This window comes from Mycteria americana, chromosome 7, assembly GCF_035582795.1.
Source record: "Mycteria americana isolate JAX WOST 10 ecotype Jacksonville Zoo and Gardens chromosome 7, USCA_MyAme_1.0, whole genome shotgun sequence".
Taxonomy (NCBI): Eukaryota; Metazoa; Chordata; class Aves; order Ciconiiformes; family Ciconiidae; genus Mycteria; species Mycteria americana.
The window spans coordinates 40,130,451-40,154,648 of NC_134371.1; the positions used below are offsets into that span (position 1 = coordinate 40,130,451).

Consider the following 24,198-nt stretch of genomic DNA (forward strand, 5'->3'; position numbering starts at 1 on the left):
CTTCAATGAAGATGTTGAACAGGATTGGACCTAGTATTGACCCCTGGGCTACACCACTGGTTACTGGTCTTCAACCGGATTTCATACCACTGATGACCACACTCTTGGGCCCAGCCATTCAGCCAGTTTTCAATCTGTCTTATTGTCTGCCCATCCAGCCCCATACATCAACAGCTTTGCTACGAGAATCTTATGGGAGATTGTATCAGAAGCCTGACAGAAGTCAAGGTAGACACTATGCACTGCTCTTCCCTCATCTACCAAGCCACTCATTTCATCAGAGGCTTATCAGATTTTTTAAGCTTGACTTCCCCTTCGTGAATCCACGCTGACAGAGTGATTTGCCACAGTGCTTTACCCCTTTGCTAAAAGCAGTACCACCCTTGCCTGATACCCCACTAGTGCTAATGCCACCCTCCCTGTAAGGTCTTTTGAGGAAATTCACTTGCCTGTCATCTGTTCACGAGACTTACTGGGAAGAGCTGAACTTGTCCATCTCTCTGCTGTCCTGAGAGCAGAGGGGTTTCCCAAAAGCCCCCCAAGCCATGCATGCACCAGGACTTGCTGAAAGCTGGCTAGTCAGCCAAAGCCAGGGTAACTGCTTTCAGCACCTCCTTCTTCACCAAAGCAGTCTTTGCCCCAGGAGCTTTGCTCCAGGTCTGGCTTTGACTTGCAGAACTAAGACAATGTTGGCCAAGTCTGCTTCCACACTAGGACCGCAGCCAGCAACATGCAGCACAAAACAGGAGACAAGAAACACCAGCACCCATTTGTTCTGTCTTTATTTTCAGGGGAGAGGAGGCCAGCATTTCATCTTGAGATCCATCTTGGCTGCTTAAGCCCTGAGAAGCTTCACCAGTTCTGCAGGGCTTCGGTCTCTCTTACCTATGGCTGTACCTAGAATTAGCCAGTGCCAGCCCTTGATTATGGCAAAGCTGACATGCCTCAGGGAGTGTCTGCAGACAGGGAGAGGGATAAAGGGCTGCGATGTGCCCCCATCACAGATCAAGAGGGAATGAGGTTGCCCCAGCAGCGGTCACTGGGGGAGGTGTTTCCTTTCTTGTTCTTTGTTAAAAATCAAAGCTTGTCTCAGCTCACATGGGGCTGGAGAGCAATGGAGCATTGAATGTCTAAGGTCTTAAGTTTTTAACCATGCAGAGCAAAAACAGTGCTCTGGAAAGACTGAAAATCAGAGGGAGCAAGGCTAAGGATCCCTGCTCTGGGCTTTGTGGGATGCCTATGAAAGTTTGTTTTCAGTGGGGCAAGTCAGTCCCAGCAGCATGGGCCAAAGGATCTTTCCTGGCTCCCACCAAGCCCCTGCCCCAGCCCAGCTGCCCCATCTTGCTCTCCAGGCATCCCCAGACCTGCAGTACAGCCCCACCAGGCTCTCCTGGGACATGGCTGTTGCAGCACTACCGGATTAGGGGAGACTAATTCTCACCCTGGGTGAGGAAGGGTACTCCCTGGGCAGCCCTGGGGACAACACACTACAGGGACACAGTGTCCTCCACCAGGACACAATGAAAGGGACACAGGCCAGGCAGCATGCTCTGAAAAAGGGAAGCAGAGGACTCCTGGGCATCCAGTTTCATGTTACCCAGCTGGGACCTGTGGATGTCCCATATGGGGATGCTAGGCAGCCCAGGGACCACTACACACTGCTGCCCCACCTCAGACAGGCTGCTCAGCAGCTACCTTTCATCATCCATTGCCCCTTTCTTTCATAAGAGGCTGGTTCTCCCTTAACCATATCTTACAGACCCAAAATTCCCCATCCAAGAGCAGAACCATTCCAAGTGAGGAATGACAGACACACCTCTGACCTTCTGCAAGTCAACCTCCAGGCTTAGGGTTAGCCCAGGGCTTGGCTAGGAGTCCCACCACACACACAGCCACCGAGCTCCAGAGGGGCTGAAGGTATCCATGCGCTGTCCCCACCCAAGCCAGGCAGTGAGACTGCTAAAGACGCAAGCTGCCATGTTTATATGATCACATACCCAGCATCACCTACCAGGTCCTTACTGGAGGGTGTGACAGCAGACCCACACCCGTGGTGGGAAGGGGTGTCAGACACAGAAGGGGATGCTGAAGGGGATGCTGTTGAGACCTGGAGGTGCAGAGACAGTCAGGGGAGGTATTATACATCAATCTCCCAACTCCCAGTGACATTGTGCAGTGCCTGCCAGCCAAAACCAGGCTGCTCAGACCTGAACAGCAACAGCGGGAAGGAGGCAACCCCAGCCCAGTCACAAAATCCATGCCACACTCAAGCTGCCACCTCCACCACAGCCCGTCCCTTCCCCAGGATGGCAACCACTGTGATACTAAAGCAGCTGTCGAATGCTCTTCCCTCCTTATTGCCTTTGAGGTGAGGATCCTGACACTAACAACTCCCAGGAGCCTCTTCCCAGCCCCCTCCCAGCAACACTGAGCCTGGCAAATACCTTATGGCAAGTAACTTTACGTTATTCTGCATTTACACAAAAATAGAGCAATTCTATATTTATGGAGATTTATAGCCAGTTCCATGCTGGAAGAGTTATTGAGCAAGGCCAGGAGCTGTGGGCGGTCCAGGCTCCCGAGCAGCCGGCTGCTTCTCATTCAGCATTTCCAACATACAAAATTAAAGGCATTCGTCTCTGTCTGGTTTCTTAAATAGATAAGGGGTGAATGAACGGACAGTATGTACAGACAGGGCAGTGGCAGGGCTCGAGTGCCCTCTGCCCCCAGCCTCACGCCTGCCGCCCAGGGTCAGTGAGGCCGACTGCTGGACTCTGAGGGCTGCCGCTGGCGGGGAGGAGTGTAGCCATTCAGGTAGCCGTTGCTCTGCCGTTTGCTGAGTCCTCCGTTAAGAATGTCCTGGATGTGCTGCACTATCAGGTTTATGGCCACTGTGAGCAAAAGGGAGGGAAAGACATGGGGGAGAGATTGCATTAGGATCACTGCAAGCAAAGTAGAGCCAAGCCAGAGACGATGACCCAGCTGTCTCCCCTGCTCCTATCCCCTCCTATCACATGGTGGGAAACTGCAACCCTATGGGGAGGAGCTGCCTCACCGGGACTTCATCCCTCAGCCCCAGCTGATTTCAGGCTGATTCCAGCCAGGTGGAGACCTGGCTGTCCCACTTGCACATCTGGCCTTGGAGAAGCACATTTCCCTTTGTGTGGGATGAACCAGGAGTTTGCCTGGAGGCACTGCACATAGATGGGCTCCCAGGCTTGATCAGAGGAGCACAAACTCCCAGCCACTAATGTTCCAGGCAGGAGCAAAGGGGAGAGACTCATCTCCTCATCACACTCTCAATGCGTGTGTGGTAACAGCACTCCCTCAGGTGGCAGTGGCCTGAGCCACCTCCGTGGCAGGTCCTGCTACCTCCTACCTAACTCCACCGCAACAGCAACAGCCCAAAGCCAGCTGCCATGGCATAACAGCAGGGTCTGGGTCCACTCACCTTCATTATCTGCTCCTCTGGGAATGATCACATCAGCATACTTCTTGGTCTGGGAGGAGAGAGAGCACTGCGTTACAGGGAAAGTGGAGAGCCACCAGGCTGGCGCATTGTCCCTGCTTCCTGGAGCAGCTCCTTCCCTCCCCTTGCCAAACCGAAACACGCTGGGAGGTATCTCGTTGCTGATAATGCATTTTGGATGCTCTTATTTGTCTTCTGCTCTGTGTTGCGAGGGCCATGCTTTGCACCTTGACTCCATTTTCATGAGCTCATACATATTCCAGTAAAAGGCAGTATGAGCCACCCTAACAAAACCTGAAATTAAAAAGCCTCATGATTGCAAGACTCCAGCACCTTGATGCTTTTGGGAACAACCTCCCTGCTGAATCCAGCCAGACTTGGTACAAGAGCAAGAGTTGGCATGCCTGGACTGTGTGGACATGCAGGGCACAGCCATGTGATCTGCTTGAGATGTGGGGAGAATTTTCTACCAGCATTGCTTGCAAAAAAAGGTCTGATTCAGGACACCAGTCCTGACCTGTTTTCACCTGTAGGTGCCAGTCTCAGTTTCCTCCCCTGTTTGTGTCAGCTTTTACAGCTGATCAGCTTCCCAACAGCCAAGCTCTACCATCAGTAAGCAAGCCAGCCTGCTGGGTGAATCTGACGCCTCCAGGTGCTTCCAGCCATATCAAAAATCACCAGGACATGCTGGACTATTTAAGTGCTGGTCCACCTGGCCCAGAGCTGGTTTAGGAGTTGAGTAACAGCAACAGTGAGTGCTGAGCCAGCTCGACATCCGCATGCAATTGCTCTGCAGCTAAGCCCACCACCAGGTTGGAATTGGGAGCAGACCACTGCAAAGCTGGTGGGTAGGGACAAAGCAGTTGTTTTCTACCCTCCTTGTTTCACATTTCATCCTCCTACAGACTCTTCAACAGAATAGACTGATGCAGCATCTGCTGCTTTGCAAAGCTGCAAATTTACCTTGCTGGGGACTTGCAAGGAGGGGAGCCAGCAAACTGGGCCTGCCTCTCAGGAAAAACCTTTCTGGGATTACACTGAAATTGGACCTTGGTCCCCAGAGCCACAACTGAGTGCAACAGAGAAAAGGGTGCTGCCCAGGAAAAGATCTTCTAGCACAGAAAGAATCAGCCTTTCTTATGGGAAGGGGCAGAGCTGGCCACATAGACAGGCACAGAGATGTTCCTGAGGCTGGAGGCATGCGTTCAGTTCCTGCCTGTGGTGCTGGCCAGCAGTTCCCAGGCTGCAGGACTCTGCTGGCTCAGTTCCTCCAGAATAAGAAGAAATTCCTCATATAACTACCACATCTGCTTGAAAAGCCTTGAGAACCAAGGCACAGGCTCCTCTCCATGAGAGCCAGGAGAGGTGTGCAACAGCTAGTCCTGCAAACGTGCTACTTCAGCTGCAAGTTCTGCAGGACTGCAGTGGTCTCCCACATGCAAAGTCCCTGTCTGCTAGGGAGCCTTGCCTTGGTTATCAGCTCCCAAAATAGCTTCCTTTCTCCAGGCAGACCTTGAAACCCTGGCCCCGAGCGAGGTCTGTCTGCTCTACACCTTGGCCTCTCAAAATACAACCTGCAAGGCCACATCCCACAGCACAGCTCCCCTGCTCTCCCAAGCATCCAGCCAGCAAGAAACCAGCAGCACTGCAGGGTGAAAAGGGCAGGCAGGACAGCCCAGAACAGGAGGCAGACACAGCAGGGACTGCCTGGGGCAGGGACCACCCTTTCCCCAGCTAGATGCAGCCAAGGATCATCCCTCCTGGGCTGGCATCTGCTGAGCTGCCTGGTGTTGGTTTGTTAGACCCTGTGCAGGGAGGGGTTTCTCTTGCCGTGTTGGCCTTCCCATAGGGGAGGGTGATCTCACCAGGAAGACAGTGGCTGTATAAATAGTCGCCATCTTGCCCTGCCTCGGCCAGCACTGGCACACCCATTTTTGCCAGTGCCTGCAGGGAGGGAGCAAGGCGAGGCAGGCTGACCTGAGCTCTGGGGCACAAAATGCTCCTGTCTGGGCAGGGTATGAGGCATTTTTGATAGACTCCCATGGGTGTCACTCCCCTTACTTACTGGCAAACAGAACTCTTCAAAGGCAGGCTTGACGAAGGTGATGTACTGAGATAAGATCTGCTCGAGGTCCCTGCCTCGCTCACTGATGTCTCGTAGCACTGCAGGGAAGACGTAAGGCACAGTGAGGAGCGGAGACATGAATCACACCATCCCCCTTCCCTTCAGTACAGCCTTTGGCCAGCCACCCAGGTATTTTGCCTGAGGTCTCTGTTCCTGGAAGCTGCTGCCCACATGTCTGAGCACACCCCAGCCCAGCTACATGCTTTTAACCTGCTTCCAAGCCTTCCCGAGAGCCAAGGGCTGGCTGACCTGACCAAGGGCTTTTCTTGGCCTCCCTCCCTTCTCAGCTCTGCAGGCACATTCCAGCTGTAACCAGTGCCACCCCAGTCCTGACTGTTCCCAGCCTCAGCCCTTGCATCCCTCCCGTCACTCTGCCCTGCCCTTGGCCTAAGGATGGGGCATTCTCGCAGTCGTCCCAGTGCAGAGGTACCCAAAGAACAGAAAAGCAGTGGGGTTCACCCATACGCACATTAAGGCACAGTTTACCACAGGTCTGCAGAGGTGAGGGGAGTAAAACTCACACACCTACCCAGCTCTGCCAGGCTCCTTGTGCTGTCCCCAGCTGAGTGGGATGGGAAGGAGAAGCAGGCTCCCACTACCAGAGGCTGAGGGGGTGCTCGGAGGAGGTCAGCTCAGGAGGAAGCCAGGAAGCAGGAGAGCAAGCTGGCCTCCTGCTTGTTGTGCCATTTGGGCCTTACACTCTGTTTGCACAAGGTATTTAGGCCACAACCATCTCCGGTCTGAAGCCACTTCAGCATGGGAAGTGCCCCAGTTCAGTAGGAATTCAATACACAGGTAAGAGCCAAAACAGCATCATGGCCGAGCAGACAGCTCTTGGCTCTCCCCAAGGGGCTGGCTGGCTTCTCCCCAGCACACTAGCACCTGGCACTGGGTTCAGAGCGAGCCTTCTCCACGTGCCAAGCAGAGCTGAGCCACGGCAGTGCTAGCCTGCGTGACCTGCTCAGCCGCCGGTGCCCATGTGCTTGCAGGGCCAGGACAGTGCTGGTTTGGCACCATCCCTGCGGCTCTGTTTGCCCTCGGCCAGCAGCTTTGCAGCATGCCCTTTCGCAGCCCCGCGCAGGGGAGATGATGGGGGGAAGAAAGGGCTGGCAGCAGGATGTGTGCCAGCTCCCTGCCTGCTCCAGGAACAGTTCAGCCCAGCCCAGGCTGCTCTAGCCAGCTCCTTGCCTTCTCCAGAGAGGGGGAGCAAGCCCCAGCTCAAACAATACAGAAAAACAGGCAAGGGAAATAAAACGGAGAGACTTTTGTTTCCCAGGTCCCACACCCTGTTTGTTGGCTACTCTGGGGTGGGGAAGGAGCACAGAGAGGCTGTATTTGCAGCACACCCAGCCTGGGATGGCATGTGGGAGGCCTGCAAGCACAGGGCGAGTGTCCATGCTGCAGGGGCTGGTCCTGACAGGGCAAAACTCTCCTGCCCGCTCCCAGGACAGACCACAGCAGGGCAATCGCCCCACACACAAAAACAAGTCAAGCACCCACTGTCTTGTGCCTGGCCCCAAAGCAACGGGTCCCAGCAACCCAGGCTAAGACCACGCACCCCATCGGGAGGTATCACCCTCTACTTGCAGGCAGACAAATGTCCCAAGGACAGATTGGCACCCGTCCAGAGCCAGAGGGCAGACATCACTCAAATCAGGCCCGAAACACACATGTGACACCTGACTTGGTCTTTGTTTTACAGAAGCTGGCCGAGGACAGGGCAGTGAGGGACCTCAGCCAGAATCAGCTTTGTACGGATCAGGCTGTTTGAGGCACCTGACAGACCTTGCCCCTTGCACTCTGGAGCAGCGTTTTTCTTGGGAGAGGTGCTGAGATGAGGACAGTGCGAGTTGCACGTACTGAACCCCAGCGCTATTGATTAACTGAGCTGTCAGCTACTTTTCCAGGAACCTCATCTCCCGCTGCTGCCCAGCTGAAAAGCCCATTGCTGCAACTCTTCAGGACTTCTGGGAGAGCAAGATGACTCAGAGCCATGTCACAATGCAAGATACGGATGTTTGCTAAAAGCTGCCTCCAGCTATGTTTCAGGGACATGATTATACACCTTCAGCACCTCACACATAGGGTCTCCATTCCCAGAAACGCCAGGGAGACATACAATAAACAGATTTGCTGCTGCAGTGGTCCTACCAACTGCTGACGGCAGGCCAGGAGACTGCCAAATGGTCAGTTCCCTATCAGGAGGCTGATGAGTTGTCCTAACTAGGAGACACCACCACCTCAACCAGCCTAGCTGCCCCTTTGCAAGGCTTTAGTGATTGATGGTGGGTGGGAGAAATAACCCCAAGAATGGCCTGGGCCCATGTGGCTCAGGACCCTGTCCAACAGCTGCAGCACAACAGAGTTTAGCTCTGTATTGTGGTCGGCAGCTGGATGGTCTCTGTTCTTAGTCAATGGGATCTCAACCAGTTCTCAAGCCCTGAGCTCACAGTTATGTACCAATTCCGAAGTGACTGAACCACACACTCCAGAGTATGATTGGGATGCACACACGGTCATATGGCGCTGCAAATGCACAAGGCAACGCCTTGCCTTCAGACAGCTGATACAGGGCACTGCCAAAAACGTGTGCTACCCTGTGGCTGGGTGTGAACCCAAGTTCCTGCACAGCACAGTCTGCTTAAGGGATAAGGCTCACATTGCAGGATCTTGCAAATGTGTATCTGTGATCTCCCTCCCTGCAATGACTCTGCTGTCACCTCCCTGGATGAGTCATGCAAGAACAGTGGGCAGGGTCAAGAAGGATGCGTAAAAAGGAGCTTTTACCCAGCACTGATGACATCCCAACAGCGGAGGAGGCTGTGTATCTGTCTGACAGCAGGAAGGCAGGCAAGACCGGTTCCGTCACAGAGTGGAACAGTCCCATGCACGCAAGCAGTCCCAGGCTGACACACTGAGACACAGTCCTCTTGTCACAGTACAGAGGACTGGACGGGACCTCTCCTCTAAGTCATCTTCTGCATCCCCAGACACCCTGTGGAGGCTGTCGGAGCCAGGCAGGGGTAGGGACAGTTTAGACAGAACTGAATTCTGCCCCAAGAGTCCCCAAATGCTTTCTTAGTCATCCAGGAGACTCAAGCTGCTCCATCAGTGACCCCACAGCTAAAGGCTGCTTTGAAATGAACTGCATCTCAAACCATGCAGACCCTGAAGAGCTGGAGTCCCTCCTATGTCAGCTGGGAACCCACAGCCAAGCCAGCTGGACATGGGGAGTCCTAGAGAGGGATATTCTGGTGTCCAGGGCTCTCTGCCCCCAAAGCCATCACCCCAGTGCCAAGTACCACAAAGAGGCTCCATGCTGTGCTGGCTGTGCTTGCACAAACCAAGATGTAAAACCAAACCCCTATCTGCCTCATCCATGATGGACATCCTCACACCCAAATGCCATCCTTGGAGCACACCCATACCCAAGGTCCTGAGCAGATCCATCAGGCAATGCCTTCTCATTGAGCTGTTGAGCCACTTTGCCATGCCCATTGCACCCTTCCCTGCTGGTACCTGCTGACCAGCAGTAGCTGCCATTCAGCTGATAGCACAGGGCTGGTGCCACAGGACCATGTGAGGACACAGCATGCTCAGTAGTCACACTGCTGCATGCATCAAAGGAGGTATCCCAGACAAGGCAGCAAAAACCCCACTGAATCCTAGGAGACATGGAGCAAGGTGCTCCCCGCTGCCATAAGCTGCCCTATGTGACACGCTGCACTGGGGAGGAAAAGCTCCCTGGCTCTTTACTAGCAGTAGCACAGCTTTGTGCCAATTCCAGTTCTGCTCTGGTCACTGTCACCTGCGTCTGCAACCAGCTGCCCAGATCAGTTAAGTGACATTTCTGTCCCTGCTTGCACAAGGCACGTTCGGGCCTCACCTCTGCGGGACAGCCGGGTGTCTGCGTCCGTGTCCACGAAGAGCTTCATGCGAAAGAGATCCCGCACCTCCTGGCTGTAGAAGGCCAGGATGCCTTCGAAGAGCACCACGTCAGCAGGGTAGACAGTCACCGTCTCCTCTTTCCTAGCAGAGGGAAGGAGAGTCAAAATATGCTGGTGGGGAGAAACAAGCAAAGAGAGATGGGGGGAACAGTGGTGCTCCTAGGCACTGCTCCAACCCTGGGACATCACTGCTGCACCAGGGGGGTGACCGAGGAGAGGGCAGACCTACCCCACCGCGGCGAAGGGAATCCAAGGCATACATAAGCTTCCTAGAAGGACAAACAGCAGAGCAAGAAGCAGACTAGCTCTTCTCCCCCCACCTCAGCCAGCTGCTGCTTGCAAGTGTTATGTGCCAAGCCGTAAAGCCCAGAAAGCCTATGCATAGGGCTTGACCCACAGGAACCTGCAAGGGCCAGCTCTGCTCCCCTGGGAACCAGGCAGCACTCCCCTGACACCACAGCACTTTTGTGGGAAATGGAGCAGGGTCACACCATCCACAACCAACACAGGCATGCAAAAATAAGCTGAACACATGCAAGGGAAGAGTTACAGGAGCAAGAACTGTCATCCTCCTCCTTTCCTGGCACTGCCGGGCTGTTTGAGCCTGGAATACTTGTTAAAGCTGCAAACAAGAGTTTATGGGGAGAGGAAATGTGGATGGGGGAAGAAAAGGGGGGCCATAACCCCCCTCCACCAATGCCTGCACATTGCTGGATGCAACTGCATGGCTGTGCAGCTTTCCAGACCCTCAGACTGCGCCTGTATCTGCCCTGGATCCTCTAACCAAGGGGTTTAGAGTAGTTAGCATTGAAACTTTTGGTTAGCACATTAGGTGCCTAAGAGTGGGCACAAGCGGAGGGGCAGGTGGTTTGGGCTGGCAAGGCTGCATGCTGCACTGCAGGGCATTAGCAGAGGCACAGCAAGGCAGGGGCAGCTGTTACACCTGGAGTGGGAGACAAAGTCATAGACGGGAATCTGGACCGTCTTCCCTTCCGTAATCTCTTTGAGTGTTTTCACGATCAGCTCGTTGTCAAAGGCATCTGAGGAGAGAGGAAATGTTACCCGAGACAGCTTTGCAATCTCTCCCACCCACCAGACACTGAGCTTAGCCTAGCCAGAGCCTCTGGCACCATGCACTGGGGACAGACAGACGCACAGACTTGGGAGGAAAGCCCTGCACGTCCCCATGGGTGTAGCAAGGCCCAGGTCTCCCAGAGCCCCTGGGGCTTCACTGCTTTGCACCAGCCAGGGAGGCCCACAGAGATCAATACCATCCTTGTATGGCAGCACTGACAGCCAGGGCTTGGGAAGGCATCTCCTCTGGGGCTCCAGCCCTCAGAGAGACTGGAGCAGTGTTTCAGCCTCGAGCTGCCGGACAGACAGGGCTCTGTTTGCTCGATGCTCGCTGCCTCTGGCCATTGTCCTCGTGGGGACGAGGGGACAGTGGCTCTGAAGTTTCCCCACCGAGCCCAGAGATGGTTCAAAGAGCCCCTGTTGTAGCAACAGGGCATGGCCCCCTCAGTGGAAGGGTTTGCAGAGCAGCTGCACAAGACTGTTCTCTCCTTGAAGGAGGGACACGGAGCTGCTGGCTCCAGGGGGCTGTGCCAGGCCAGATCTCCCTGGTCCCGACCCAGCTGCACCAGAAAGGTTTTCAAACTGGGGGATGTTTTTGCAGGGAGAAGAGGAGCATCTTAAGGAGTTTGAGAGTTCACAACCTGCCCTTTCTCATCCCAAACACTCCACCCCAGAGGCAGCTTCTTTCCCAAGAGAGACAGAGGTTGTACTGCAGGGGACACAGGTGGCCTCCAGCCACCCTGCCAGGAATGCACCCAGCTCCAGAAGAGCTCAACTAAGCCACCCACTCCTGCCCCATGTGGAGACAGAGTCCCAGTGTCCATGCAAGGCTCTTTGCTGGTGGAGCAGGGGGTCCCACTCCAGCCCTCACCCCCCACTGCACCACGGAGCCCCAGTGCTGTTCTCCATTCACCTGGGTGGTCAAAATTGAACTGGCCTTTGAGCGCTTTGGATTTCTGCTCTGAGGTGAGGACCCGGTAGAAGCTGTCTTGGCTCACGATCACCACCTGCTTCTGGCGGTAGTCCACCTCATTCTGGCCCAGCAGCTGGACAATCTTGGAGCACACTGAGGACTGGGAAAAGAACAGCAAAGGAAGCAAGTCAGCAGCAAGTGGTGTCTGAGCCGTGCAGGGAGGATGTCCCCAGGTAACAGCCATTCCTGGGTGCATGGGGCACTGCTTGCTGGACCTCCAGCTGAGAGTTCACGGTCCCCTCAAAGGCACAGCCCAAAGCCACTGAGGGAGGAGTGTTCCAGGGGCATGACCACGGGGCCCTTCAGTGTGAAAGTAGCGCCAAGCTTGCTCCCTGCCTCCCTCTCCTCCATCCCTATGGCCTGCCCACAGCTCCTATTCCGGATACAAATGGCAGCAGGAAACCTGTCAGCTGCTGCCTGGGTTCAGCCGCATCCCCAGGGCCCCCGCAGCCAGCTCCAGCCTGTCCAGCAGCTCCCCAGGGAGCAGAGCTGTGCATGGCACCAGGGCTGAGCCTCCTCCCTGGGAGGCAGCCTCAGTGCCTTGGTTCCCCAGCCCTGGTCCAGCCCAGAAACTCAACCACTGCATGGGCAGGGAGGGAGGGAGTCCTCAGAGAGGGAGAGCCAGGTTGTTTCTATACCCTAAATAAAGCCCAGCATGAAAATACACCAGGAGAGCAGCTCTGGGACTTTAATCGGGGATCTCTGCCACATCTGCCAGGGCTGGGAGGAGCAGTCGTGAGCATATCCTGGTGTCTCTTGGCACAGTGAGGCTCAGGGCACTGCAGAGCCAGCAGCTGAAGAGCCACGTGGCTCTGGCTGCCGGTGCAAGATCCCCACGAGCACTGCTGGCACAAGAACTGGCACCTCGCACACCACGCAGAGTGGGCTGGGTGCTGGTGGCCAGCATTGACTCTCTGCTGGCACCACAGCAGGCACCAGCTGCGTGGCCAAGGGTCATGCCGGACCCCGCCATCACAACACGAATCAGAGCACAGCCTGGGGGACAAGTCCCAAAGCCTGCTTCAGTCCCTTCTCCTTAGTCATACAAGTCCTTGGCCGCTGCGCAACACAGCAGTGTTAACTGCATCACTAACTTGGCAGCCGGCGCGCCTGCCCCGGCCAGCAAGAGCCAAGGTCAGGCCGGCGGGGCAGTGCTCTGCTGCCTGCGGGAACCCTGCATGTCAGCCCCGCTCCTGCCCTGCGGCATCCACCCTTTAAGGAGAAGGAGGTGCTCCTGGTGCCAAACTGAGCTGCTTCACCTCCTGCGAATCATGTTTGCTGCAGATGTCCAGCTGAGCTGCTCCTGGCCTCAGTTACCACAAATACTCTCCGCTGAGTGCTCTGCTTTGCAAAGAGAGGTTTGCTTGCCCCAGCCTGCCTCGCCCAGCCTGCCCGTGGCTCTTTCCATGCTCCCACCTCTCCAGTGGCTCAACCATCTGCTCCATACCTGGCTGGCAGCCTCCAGATGAAGAGCTGAAGACAGCAGTGGTGAGAGGGAACAGGGAGGGGAAGGCATGCCTGGCAGAGGAGGTCACCCCAGCAGGCACAGGGCAAGGCTGTTTGCCTGAGAAGCTGGAAGATTTGACGGCATTCCTGTCCCCAGAGACTGTCTCTTCCCCTCCAGGCCAGGCTGACCTGACTTGGCTGTGACCGCTGCGCTGTGAGTCAGCCCCAGCCTGGCTGGAGAGCCTCCGCACACAGCACTGCTGCAGAGCGAACCGGCTCAGGCTGCCCGACAGCAGTCCTTGCGGTCCTTGGCACAAGTTTGGGGTTTGGGTCAGGGATGGGGTCTCCCTGAGCATCCCACCTTCTTCTCCTGCCCCTCACAGCTGGCAAGTTGTGCTTCCCGAGCCACGTCAGCAGCCCTGCCCTGCAGCAAGCTGCTACCACCCAGAACAAAGCACTGCAAGTCAGTGCCAGTCACTCGCCCTTCGGCACGCGTAGACACAAAGCCAGAGCCCATTCTCCATTTCCTCTGTTTTCCCACTCCCCGCATCCTTCTCCAGCCTGCATCAGCCCTATTGCTTATCCAGCTGTATCCCATAGGTTTTGCAAAAACAGGGTGTGCACGGTGCTTCTCCTCCCTTGCTCTCTCCCCTGGATGCTACTGCCTTTCTGTGCTGCCCATGCAGCAAGACGACGCAGCACAGGAGGGTTCAGCTTTGGCCACAGCTGCCGAGGACACCAAACTTCCCAGGCCCTTTGCAATTAGGAATAACCTGCCTTCCAGCTCAGCCACCCAGGCAGATCCCCAGCCTGTAGATCAGCAGGCTCCATACAGATCTGCACCAGAAACTGCTTTCCCCAGCCAAGGGGAAGTGGCAGGGCTCCTTTACTTTGGATCAGTGAAAGCAACACACACCAGTTGCACTCACACTCTCCCCTTGCACCTCAGCACACAGATGGACAATAAAACCATTTCAGGGCATCAGACAGTTCCGGCCAGTCTTTCTTCTGCCTTATGCACACTAACCCCTGACCTACTGATCCTGGAAAGTGGGGAAAAGAGTCCCCAGCAGCTCTAAAAATCACCCTCCTGTTCCATATCCCACAACTCAAGACATCCGATGGTGAGAAAAACCCAAGGAGAAAGTAGCCCTCAGCAGCTGGAGACAGGAACATAAGTCCTGGCTCACATGTACGTCCTCCCACAGAGGCCCAGGATGAGGATCGGAACGTATCCCAGATGCATTTACCATCCACTGCTCCAGGGTGGCAACTGCCTCTTGCAAAAGCATCCAGGCAGATGCTACGGACCCTTCCCTTTTCTCTGGTGGGCTTTGGAAAGCCATCGGAAGCGGTGGAGAAAGATGATCACAAGGACGTCCTGCTCTCAGGACAGAGCTCAGGTCCAGTGTACTGTGTTGCCTGGGTGGGCAGGGACGTCACCTCTCGGCTCTGGGAAGAAGCACACATGTCACCTTGGTCCCACAGAAGGCAGCTGTGGGCCAGGGCACTGCTTGCATGTGATACCTGCATAACTGCAGTGGGATATAGGGACAGCAGGGGACACGGCATGTTCCTCCAACCCGAGGGTTGTGTTCCGTTTACCTTAGTGGGGCAGCAAACCTTGGCTGGTGCAGCTTTCTCCTTGACTCCTGCAGCTTTCTCTTTGGGGCTGGTAAGAAGTAACACCCACTGCAGGTCAAAGTGAAGAAGGTCTTTCCTTTCCCCATGATCACTTGTGATGGAAACAAGAATGGTTCATGAAGAGCATTCCCTGATACCAGTCTGAATACCTCCTACAGCTGGACAGGCAGTTTTTCCCCTTGGTCGATAAACACCGTATGTTAAGGAGGAAGAAAAACCGGAAATGCAGAGGTTACAAATTCCCCTACACAGTGGGAACAGAAACTCCCAGCATCAGGAAGCATTCCTCCAAATGCATGACGCATGTCCCCTGCTTAAACCCCCTTCTCCCAAACCAGCACTGCATACGTACGTGACTGATGTTAATCAGAAGTGTGAAAAATCCACTAATGACTGGAATTGATAGTGGTTAGGCTCTGGGGAGGTCTGCAGATGCCCAGAAAGACCAAGACCAAAGCATGACTGCGAAGTAATGTGCTGGGCTGGAAGACATGCAACTGGCCTGGGTGCACAGTAACCGAGGGGACATGTGGCGCTGACTCATGCACTCAGCACCCACTTGAAGGGACAACCTGGGATCCGATTCCTTCCTTTGCCAACTCCTAACTCTCTGGCTCCTACCAACAACCGCTTCTCCCAAGGGTGAAGACGACAATTGTTTCCTCCCTGAGAAGCCCGGGGCTGCAGAGGCAAATGGAGGATGACTTGAGGAAGACGATATGATGCTATAGATGAATCCCAATACAGAAATTCTGAGATTTGAGCCCCATCCCTAGCTCTGCCCTGCATGATGCATCCCATCTGCAGGAAGATGAGAGGCATGACAGGGCTCCTTGCCTCCGCTCAGCCCCTTCCCCAGATCTACATTGTCCATGCACACCTTGCCACGACCCAAAGCAAATGCTGATGGTGATTCAGCTGCAGCACACTCCCAGCAACAGGATGCTTTCTCGAGCAAAAGCCTTCCCCTCCTCCAGAACTTGTTTAAAACTAAATATAGACAGGACACAGCAGCCTCCGAGCCTCCATGGTTGCCAAGCAGACCTTTTGCATGTTAGCCACATGAAACCGATGCAGGACTTTCCAAGCACGCGGGCAGGGAACAGACAGCCTCTCTGCCATCGTTCATGACTTTCTACACGCTGCAGTGAGGGGAACTCAGCTCCAGGTTCGAGCAAACTGGCTGCGGCCCACTGAGCTGCACTCCCCCAGGCTTTGCGCTCGAGCTGGTCCCTGGGAAAGCTGTGCAAACCAACCCACACCACACACAGATGGTTGAGAGGGAGGTATCTGCACACCACAGTGCAAGAAGGGAGCTCAGAGAGATGTTATTCCTGCGCAGAAGCAGCTGCCGCTCCCTTTGCACGATTCCCCCTCTGAACCAAGCACACAAATAACCAGTGTTTAAGGAAGAAGTACAGCTTTATTCTGCTGGGAGGGGAAGACGCAGAAGGCACCTGGAGAAGAACTCCAGCATATTTTCCCAAAAGGAGAGAGGTGGTGCACAAGGAAGAAACCCACAGATGGGTGTTCAGAGCCCTACCCCTGACATTTATTTCAAAGATATTAATTACATTACATATTTAATTCATATTCACTCATGGCCTATAGCCAGCTGCTCAGATATTCTTCAGGAGTTGACTAATTCCCGAATATTATTATGCAGATTATCCCACAGTCCCTCTTGGGTAGCTCTGATCAGCCAGTGAATTACAACTTCAGATGGGTATTAGAGAGAAAGCTGATGGACAGTGCTACAGTTAACCATCATGTGAAGGTACCAGGCAGGACACAGCTGATGCTTTCAGCCCTGGGTTTGCTGTGGCAAACGGGGCAGTACAGGCACTTCTGCCTCGGCTGGTAAAACCTGTCCTGGGCTAGGAAGAATCCATAAACCTTGTGCACGTGGATATGCCAAAACCCACTCACTCAGAGCAGTCCATCCATCCCCAGGGAGCCTGGCACTGCAGAGGGATGTCTACACAGAGCTGCTCACTAGGATCCCAATACAGCAGCAGGGAGGTCCTCCCATTCTCCCAAGGACTCTAGACTAGACACCTAGCAAAACTGATTTACGCCAGATAAAGCAATTCCAGCCCTAAAGAAATACTGAAGCTGCCAGTCCCCTCAGGAGCAGGTAAAGGGAGAATGGCTGTGCCAGAAGCAAGACCTACCAGGAGAAGCACATGCTGGGCTCCAGTGTGGAAGGAAGAGAGGCACAGACTCCTGCCACCGCTGCAGGCTGCTCGCCCTGAGCCAAGACGCTGCTCACCATGAGGACAGTCCTCCCCAGCACAGCAATACCCTTGGCCCACAACAAATGCTCTACAGCCAGGAGGACAAACTGCAGCAGTCACGTCCCACCAAGGAAAGAAGCTCAGAGGTTATATCTACGGACACCACTGCCACGACCCCCTTCCTGTGGGATCTGGATGTGAACAGGCTTAGCAGGGTCTGTTGATAGCTTTGCATCCACAGGAGCCTGGCCGGGGTGTCCTCATCACATGCTTGTGGATAAAATAGTCTCCAGTTTTGGGATCTGGCAGGATTTTCCCTAGGATCACATCAGGGACCGCTAGGATTACTTGCATTTCTCTGATGTCTGCTGCAGCGTGGTTCCTTTTCCAGGCATCACAAGGGACTTTTACTCAATTGGGTCCTTGAAATCAGGAGTTGCAGTAATGCTGTTCTTCTCTCCAGCTCATCTCCTGCAGCACACTAGTTGTGGATTTTGGTCTTCTTGTAAGAGTATGTTAGTTATAGAGTATTAGGAAGTGCTTGGTGGACTGGGGTGACACACAGAACAGATACCAAATTGGGAAGGGTCCCAGAGCATCTATTAAATGTCTGCCTGTGACTGCAGAGAGCTAGTTCATGGCCCACGCAATCCTTTCCAGCCCTAATGGAGCACATCCGTACAGCAGCACTGGGACTGGAAACTTGCTATTCTCGTACCAGAAGCCTGGGCCTCCACCCAGAGCTTTCCCAGGCAGGTTCACCATTCCTGCCTTTCCCTTTGCGAGCCACAGGCCAACCAGTCCCAGACTGGGATAGCCAGGTTTCTGTTCACTCACCCTGGGACACCGTGCATGTGATCAGCAGTCCCGGGCCAGAGCATAAACAGGCGCACACAAACGCAGAGGATCTGAACACAGATTATGTGTGGGGAGGAAAACAACCCCCTTAACACAATCCCTCCCAATCCACCAGTTTTAGATGCAGGATGTTCTTCTTGAGCCCCTGCTGCAAACTCCATAGCCAGGAGCTGGCTGAGCACAGGGACTACAGTAAGCAGGCTCCATAATGAACTCGCACATATTCAATCAGTAACAGGAAAGGGCTGACCCGTCAAAACATCCTGTGTATCAGTCTGATCGGGGGGTGGCACAGAATAACATTCTACTAGAAAGTTTGATGAGTCTCTAGGATGCATTGACACCGGCGTTTAACAAGTCAGACCTTGTGATTGAGGGCTCCTGCCAGCCACAGAACGTCACCAGGAAACGGTGCTGAACTGACAGGACTGCTGCAATCCCTGCTAGTCCCCCTCCTGTGGCTCCCCCCGGGTCACTGCCAGGTCTCTTCTGGGCTTCTTTGCCTGGCATCCAGGTGGTGACATGGTGGCAGTGACCCCCAGGTTGCCGAGGCAGACCTCAGCCCTTGCTAGCGCAGGGGTCTGAGCTCTGTCATGCAAGAAGCCCCATGTGGAGAGGGAACTGCCTCATGAGGAGATGCACTGCAGCTGGGGCCGCTGCTTCCCTGGGGACCAGCATGCTGGCTGTCTCACCCTGGCTGGGTGATACCAGCCTTCTGGCTAGCTCACTCTTCTAGGCAGTCAGCTCAGCCTCGGACTGGTTTTGGTGTTTAAAGCAGAAGTGCCTAATAGATTAACAGTGAAGAATACACCTGGCTGAACAAAGGCTGCAATTTTGGTGCTCTGCAATCTGGAAACTCTCAGGCTGCATGTTCAAACAGACATTCCCAACTTTATGTGCTAACTAAAGATCCAGACAGTGCAGCCACCGGACCACGGTGACACCCACAATCAGCCCTCACTAGCTGGGCAGCCAAGGAAAGCATTCAGCCCTTTGTAAATCTGTCTTTTCTTACAACCTCCTGTTGGAAGGCAGCAATCAGCATCTTGCTTTGCAACACCTAAGGACAAGAAAATAATGCTTCAGCCTGAGTTCGAAGAGCTCTCCCCACCCCTGCAACCACCCTAGCACCAGATGCTTTCACTGCTGCTGAGAGCAAGCCGCTCCAGCACTGCCAGCAGAGCTGCAGGGTTCCAGGAGCTAAGATGAGGTAAGGACACATGAAGAGCTTAAGGAGGTATCCCAACACTTTCCAGCTCATCCCAGTAGTCAGTTTGCTGAACTTTCCTCCAGCCAGCAGCCTGGCTGCCTGCCTTGCATGCTGCAGTCCTCAGTAGTCAGGAATCTCTTGTGGGAGGGAGGGAAGAAGCTGTTAGCACAAAGACCATGGGTGTAAGAAGGAAACAAGAGCTTTAGCAGAGCACTTGAAAGCATATAGGATGACAGAAAATGCTACGACCAGCCTTGGGAATCCCTCTTAGGAAATGAGGCAGTTGCAGACCTCTCCAGCTTTGGCATGCGAGGGGTCTTAATGCCATGTCATCTCCTCCACATCAGGAGACTGCGGCAAGCTTTGCCTAGGCTGCAGAGTGCTTGGATTTGGGGGGACAGTGGGAGAAGTGCTGCCTCCCAGCAAGCTTTTGTGAAGCGCCTGTCCCAGCTGAGCTGACACAAAACAGCCACCATGCAGCCGGCAGTGCCCTCCAAGAGGCTGCAGCATCACAGCCTGCTCAGGACCTCTGTGGCTCCTTGGTTTTGCTCCCAACACAGTCCAGATTTCTTTTAAGAGCCAAACACAGGAGGACACTCAGGTTTCTACCTCCTATTTGAGTACTGAAAGTTGCTCAAGCCTACTTTGCTCACTAGGGAACAGCAGTCAGCCTTTGAATTCTTATCAATTTGCCTTTAAGAAATACCAGTCAAACACTCCCCCCAGCTCTTCAGGGAAGGCTGGCCGCTTCAGATGCCAGCTTCCTCAGGGCACCACTAGACACAACAAGTTGCGGCACGCTACAAACAGGATCCCTTCCTTCCACAGCCTGACTGTGCTGGTACATCGAGAGGGATGGAGGGGACCACAGAGCCTCCCCCCCCCCACCCCATCTTAGACTCAACAAAAGCAGCAGAGGGAGGATTGGGCGGGGCTTGGAAGTCAAATGCCCTCCGTTATCTTCAGGCTGGTGTGCTGCCAAAGGGGTGTGTTATGACAACAACCCTCAATTGGTGTGAAGGGAGTCAGATGGATTTGTCTCTTTCCCAGTGGGAAAGGTGCCTGCTTCACTTTCCCTCTAGGAGCATTTTGTTTTCACCCAGAGCCAGCACACCGGAACAGCAGCCCCGGGCTGGATTTTAGCTGTGGGCAAGCCCTTAGCTGAGCAAACAACACCAGCCCCACCACTGCTTTCCTGGAGCATGCTGCAGCACTCAGCATTGCCCGGTGGCAGGGCACTGTCACTAGCCAGATGGGGGACAGCCCCATTGCACCCCTGCCTTGCAGCTGCATCAAATGTGAATTTGAGGGTCTGTGTGCACAAGCCCCAGGTCCTTTTTTCCTGTTGCTTCTCCCTGAGCAAGCGGGTTTTTTTGCCAGCATATTTCTTGCAGCCTTTTCCCACAAACTTTGTACTGATCTGCTGGATTCCCTTCAACGGGCAGCACTGCACAGAGGTTTTTAGCAGCCAGCAATCACTGGAGGGGGGGAAAATCAAAGCTGAGAGACAGGAAAAGCCAGTTAGTACATCTCCCTTGCTAGAAAGAACCATTTCCCTATTTTTTTTCTAAGGCAGCCTGCTGCTACTAAGCATTTTCACTTTGAAGTTGAGAACAACTGTGGCATGCTGTACTGTAATCACTGCTTTTACCTTGTGGGCCAGAGACACAGTGTTCAGAGACATAACAGTTCAGCAGCGCCAGACACAATGTTATTGGGACAGCTACAGAGAGGCAGACCCACGCATCAGAGAGCAGACAAACCCAGCGTGTTTGAGTCACTAGGAGCTGTACTGCAGGAACAAACCAGCTTTGGTTCCCAGTGGAGGAGATTGCATCCTCTCTCACCATCCCTCCCCTGTTATATCTGGATTTTTCCCCCTTGCAGTAGAAACAGCAGTCCAAGAATCAATAGGGTACTTAGAGACACGTTCTTAAAACACTGTTATCATGGGCTGAGGTACAGCAGTCGGGTTATGCCATCCTTCAAGAGAAAAAGGGCCCCCCCTCCAAACACAAATCAACCCAGAGATATAAGGCTCTGTCTTCCTCCTGTGACGGCCCACATTCAGTTTCCCTAGCAAGAAATATTTCAAAGGTATTGCTACTTCCAAATCTATTCATGCTCTCTGAAATACCTCTTAAAAATGTAGGTAGAATGTCTGTGCTGCCCTGCATAGGAGGGCTGATTAGCTGTGGATCTGGTTTTATTGCTCTTAAATAAGAAAAAAAGTAATTTTCTTTTCATATTAGGATAGAAAGCAACATACCCCAGGTTAAACAAATAAAGAAAAACCGACTATATGAAATAAGAACAAAAAAAAAAAAAAAAAAAAAAAGAAAAAGCCGTAACGCTGCCGGAGTTGCCCTGCGCTGCAGTCTGGGTGTAGCAGCCCTCCAGAGAAAACCCGCATTAACCCCGGCCGGAGCGGCTCTCCCCAGCGCGGCCGGCCCCGCAGCCCTCCGCCCCGCTCCCACCTGCCGCTGCCAAGGACCATCCCCTCCCGGGCGCAGCAAGGAGGTCGTTCTGCCGCTGTGAGTCAGCATTTACTGAAGAATTTCCACTCCTGCTACCCCAAAGTTGGCCAGAAAAGGGCACCCCCATGCACGACCGACACCATTAAAAAAAAAAAAAAAAAGAATAATTGCATCGCATCCAACGCACCCTGCGGATCTGCCGCGGGGCGAGCGGCCCTTTGGGACACTGCAAGTGAAAGGGTGACGGGGGGAAGCGCTCATTAAAGACACGGGAGGGAGGATTTTGCAGGGGGGATGCCGCCTCCATCCCGGCCGGGCCGGGGCCGCCCACGCCCCGCGCGGCCCCCAGCCCTGCCCGCTGCCCTCCGGCAGCCCCCCCGGCGCGGCGGCGGGGAGCCGGGTCCCGGCTAACGGGGATAAAGCCTGCGCCCACCCCACCCCCCCCCTCCACGTGTCCCCGGGACTCCCGGCCGCCGCGCTCCCGCAGCCGCCGCCCTCGGAGAAGACTCGGCGGCCCCCCTGTCTCCGCCGGCTCGTCCTTCCCCGGCCCGCAGCGTGCGCCGCCGGGGCAGCGAACCCGCCCGATCCCGCCGCCGCCTCCCCCGGCTCGGCCCGGCCCGGGGCAGCGCACGTGGCGGGGCGGCCGCTCGGAGCCGCCGCGCTGCCATGTGGCCGCCGCCGCGCCCGGCGGGGAGAGGGCTCCCCCGGCCCCCGCCGCGAAGCCCCCGCACCTTGCCGCTGGCCGTGCCGCCGCTGACCCCGATGAGGAAGGGCTCGCCGCCGCTGGGCTGCCCGTGCTCCTCCAGCCTCTGCTCGCTGTCCCCCGCCATCCTCCCCTGCCAGCAGCAGCAGCGCCGCCTCCTCCGCCTTCGCTCTCCGTGCGGGGCTGGATTTATCTGATGAGTCAAGGGCCTTCCTCCCCGCCTGGTTCACATCCCCGGCGCTGCGGCCCCCTGCCAGGTGCCTGCCGCAGCTGCACATGCTCCGGCCCAGCCCGCCGGCGGACTGCACGGCACGGCACGGCACGGCACGGCACGGCGGCCACACGGGCCCGCACCTCGCCGCCGCCCTCCCCTGACGCCCGCCCGGGGACAAAGGCGATGCGGCCGCCCGATGCACCGGCTCTCGCTCCCTCTCCCTGCCGGCCTGGTTTGCCCCTCTACCCGATGAGTCCTGCTGCCCACTCGCCATCAGCCTCCGATGAGCGCTGGGACCACACCAAGGTGGTCCCCAGCAGGACCGCGCCAGGGCTGCCTCCATTACATGTCCTCCACCCCGGCATCTCCCACTCCACCCAAGCCCTGGTCCTGCAAGCACTTAGGAACGCTTATTAACGACCCAAGACCAAGAATAAAAATTATGCTTATGTCTGTGGCAAACAGGACCCGTCTGGGAGGAGCCGCGAGCACTCTGGAGGCCAGGATTCAAAGTCAAAATGCTCTTGACAAAATGTAAAAAGACTCGGCAAAATGTAGGTTGCAAGTCCATGCGGGCAAGTGCCAAGTACTTTACTTAGGTAGGACTAATCATCCGTGAAAATGCAAGATGGGAACCTGCTGCATAGCCAGCCCTTTTACAGATAAAGATCCAGGAGTACAGTGGATCAAAGAGTCAATGCTGTGCTGCTGTGAAAAAGGCGAACATCCCAGTGGGACATATAAACGTAGGCAGGACGCCGTAGCTAAGCCTCTGCTGGGTGCCAACACCACTGGGTACTGGGTTTTGAGAAAGGCGAGGCCTGATGGAGAGACTCCCGCGGGGTCTCGGGAACAGACAGGGGTCTGGCTTTGCAGAAGGACCACGGGAACCATGCCTGTTTAGTCTGGGGAAGAGTTGGCTGTGGGGACACATGATAACCATTTTCAAATACATAAAAGGCTGCCACAAACAGGAAGGGAATACCTTTCTCTTACCCATGGGGATTAGAACAAAATGTTGCCAGCTCAAATTGCAACAAGGGCAATTCAGGATAGACATTCAGGGACATTTTCAAGTGTGAGAATGCTTACGTCCTGGAATAGTTGTTTAGGGAGAGTAAGGACTCTCCATCACTGAGGATTTAAAAAAAATGCACTAGGCAAGCTCCTGTATAGAGAGTTTTTAGCAGAGCTGATCCTGTGTTGGGGCAGGAGATGGCCTAAGCAATGCCCTAAGGTTCCTCCCAGCCCTGTTCATAGGACCGTAAGTTTTGGTGAGGTTTTTAACTTCCCACTTCAATAGAGTGAAACAGGTGTGGAAATGTTTGCCAGACAGGTCCCACGTCCTAGCCCTCATCACGCAGGATGTGAGAGAGCATCTCCTGGGAAGGTGTGGCCCCTCTCTGCCCACCGCTTCCAGTTCCCCTCCAACCATGCCCCCGTGGACTGTGGCTTGTGGCATGGGAGCATGGCACTGCGCGCAGCTGGTGCCAGGGGAGGAAGTGCTATATGCGGACGAGAACTTCCTGCGGGAATGAATTCCAGTGGATTCCCACGGTCCCATGCCAGTTTCCAAGTGCTGACCGTGGGCACGGCTCCTGCGCGCACCGCTGGGCCCCAGGAGCTATTCACAGCTCTTCTTTCTTACCCCCACACCCACACACCCGTATCTGAAAGGCAAAACCCCCTCAGCACATGACCTCAGGGTTATTTGGTCCTCCTCATGCCTACACTCATTGTTGCCAGCCTCTCTACTGCCCTGCTTGGGGACAGATCAAAACCTCTGCTGCGCTGAAGCTGTTTCAGACTGTGCTGTCCATC

At 55.0% G+C, this 24,198-nt stretch overlaps 1 protein-coding gene across 3 annotated transcripts; it reads right to left on the reverse strand.

Moving 5' to 3' along the window:
- Positions 1-771: 771 nt before the first annotated feature.
- Positions 772-22,372, reverse strand: UCK2 (uridine-cytidine kinase 2). 3 transcript variants are annotated; one of them, XM_075507993.1, is made up of 7 exons: positions 22,192-22,372; positions 11,553-11,688; positions 10,485-10,581; positions 9,481-9,623; positions 5,535-5,632; positions 3,452-3,500; positions 772-2,891 (listed from the first exon to the last, which is right to left on the reverse strand). In XM_075507993.1, the coding sequence occupies exons 1-7, from the start codon at positions 22,288-22,290 to the stop codon at positions 2,752-2,754; spliced, it is 762 nt and encodes a 253-aa protein (XP_075364108.1). In that variant the 5' UTR covers positions 22,291-22,372; the 3' UTR covers positions 772-2,751. The 3 variants fall into 3 exon arrangements, with proteins under 3 accessions (XP_075364108.1, XP_075364107.1, XP_075364109.1); XM_075507992.1 differs by having other exon boundaries at positions 11,529-11,688; positions 22,192-22,364; XM_075507994.1 differs by lacking the exon at positions 22,192-22,372 and adding an exon at positions 13,036-20,649 and having other exon boundaries at positions 11,529-11,688.
- Between the last annotated feature and the right edge of the window lie 1,826 nt (positions 22,373-24,198).

Bases quoted from the DNA above. Each gene is read 5' to 3' on its own strand.
- UCK2 (XM_075507992.1), bottom strand. From the start codon at position 22,290: ATGGCGGGGGACAGCGAGCAGAGGCTGGAGGAGCACGGGCAGCCCAGC. The intron at 10,582-11,528 runs GTGAATGGAGAA...CTCTCTCCTCAG, and splicing joins GTTCAATTTTGACCACCCAG to ATGCCTTTGACAACGAGCTG. The intron at 2,892-3,451 runs GTGAGTGGACCC...TTTTGCTCACAG, and splicing joins CAGAGGAGCAGATAATGAAG to TGGCCATAAACCTGATAGTG.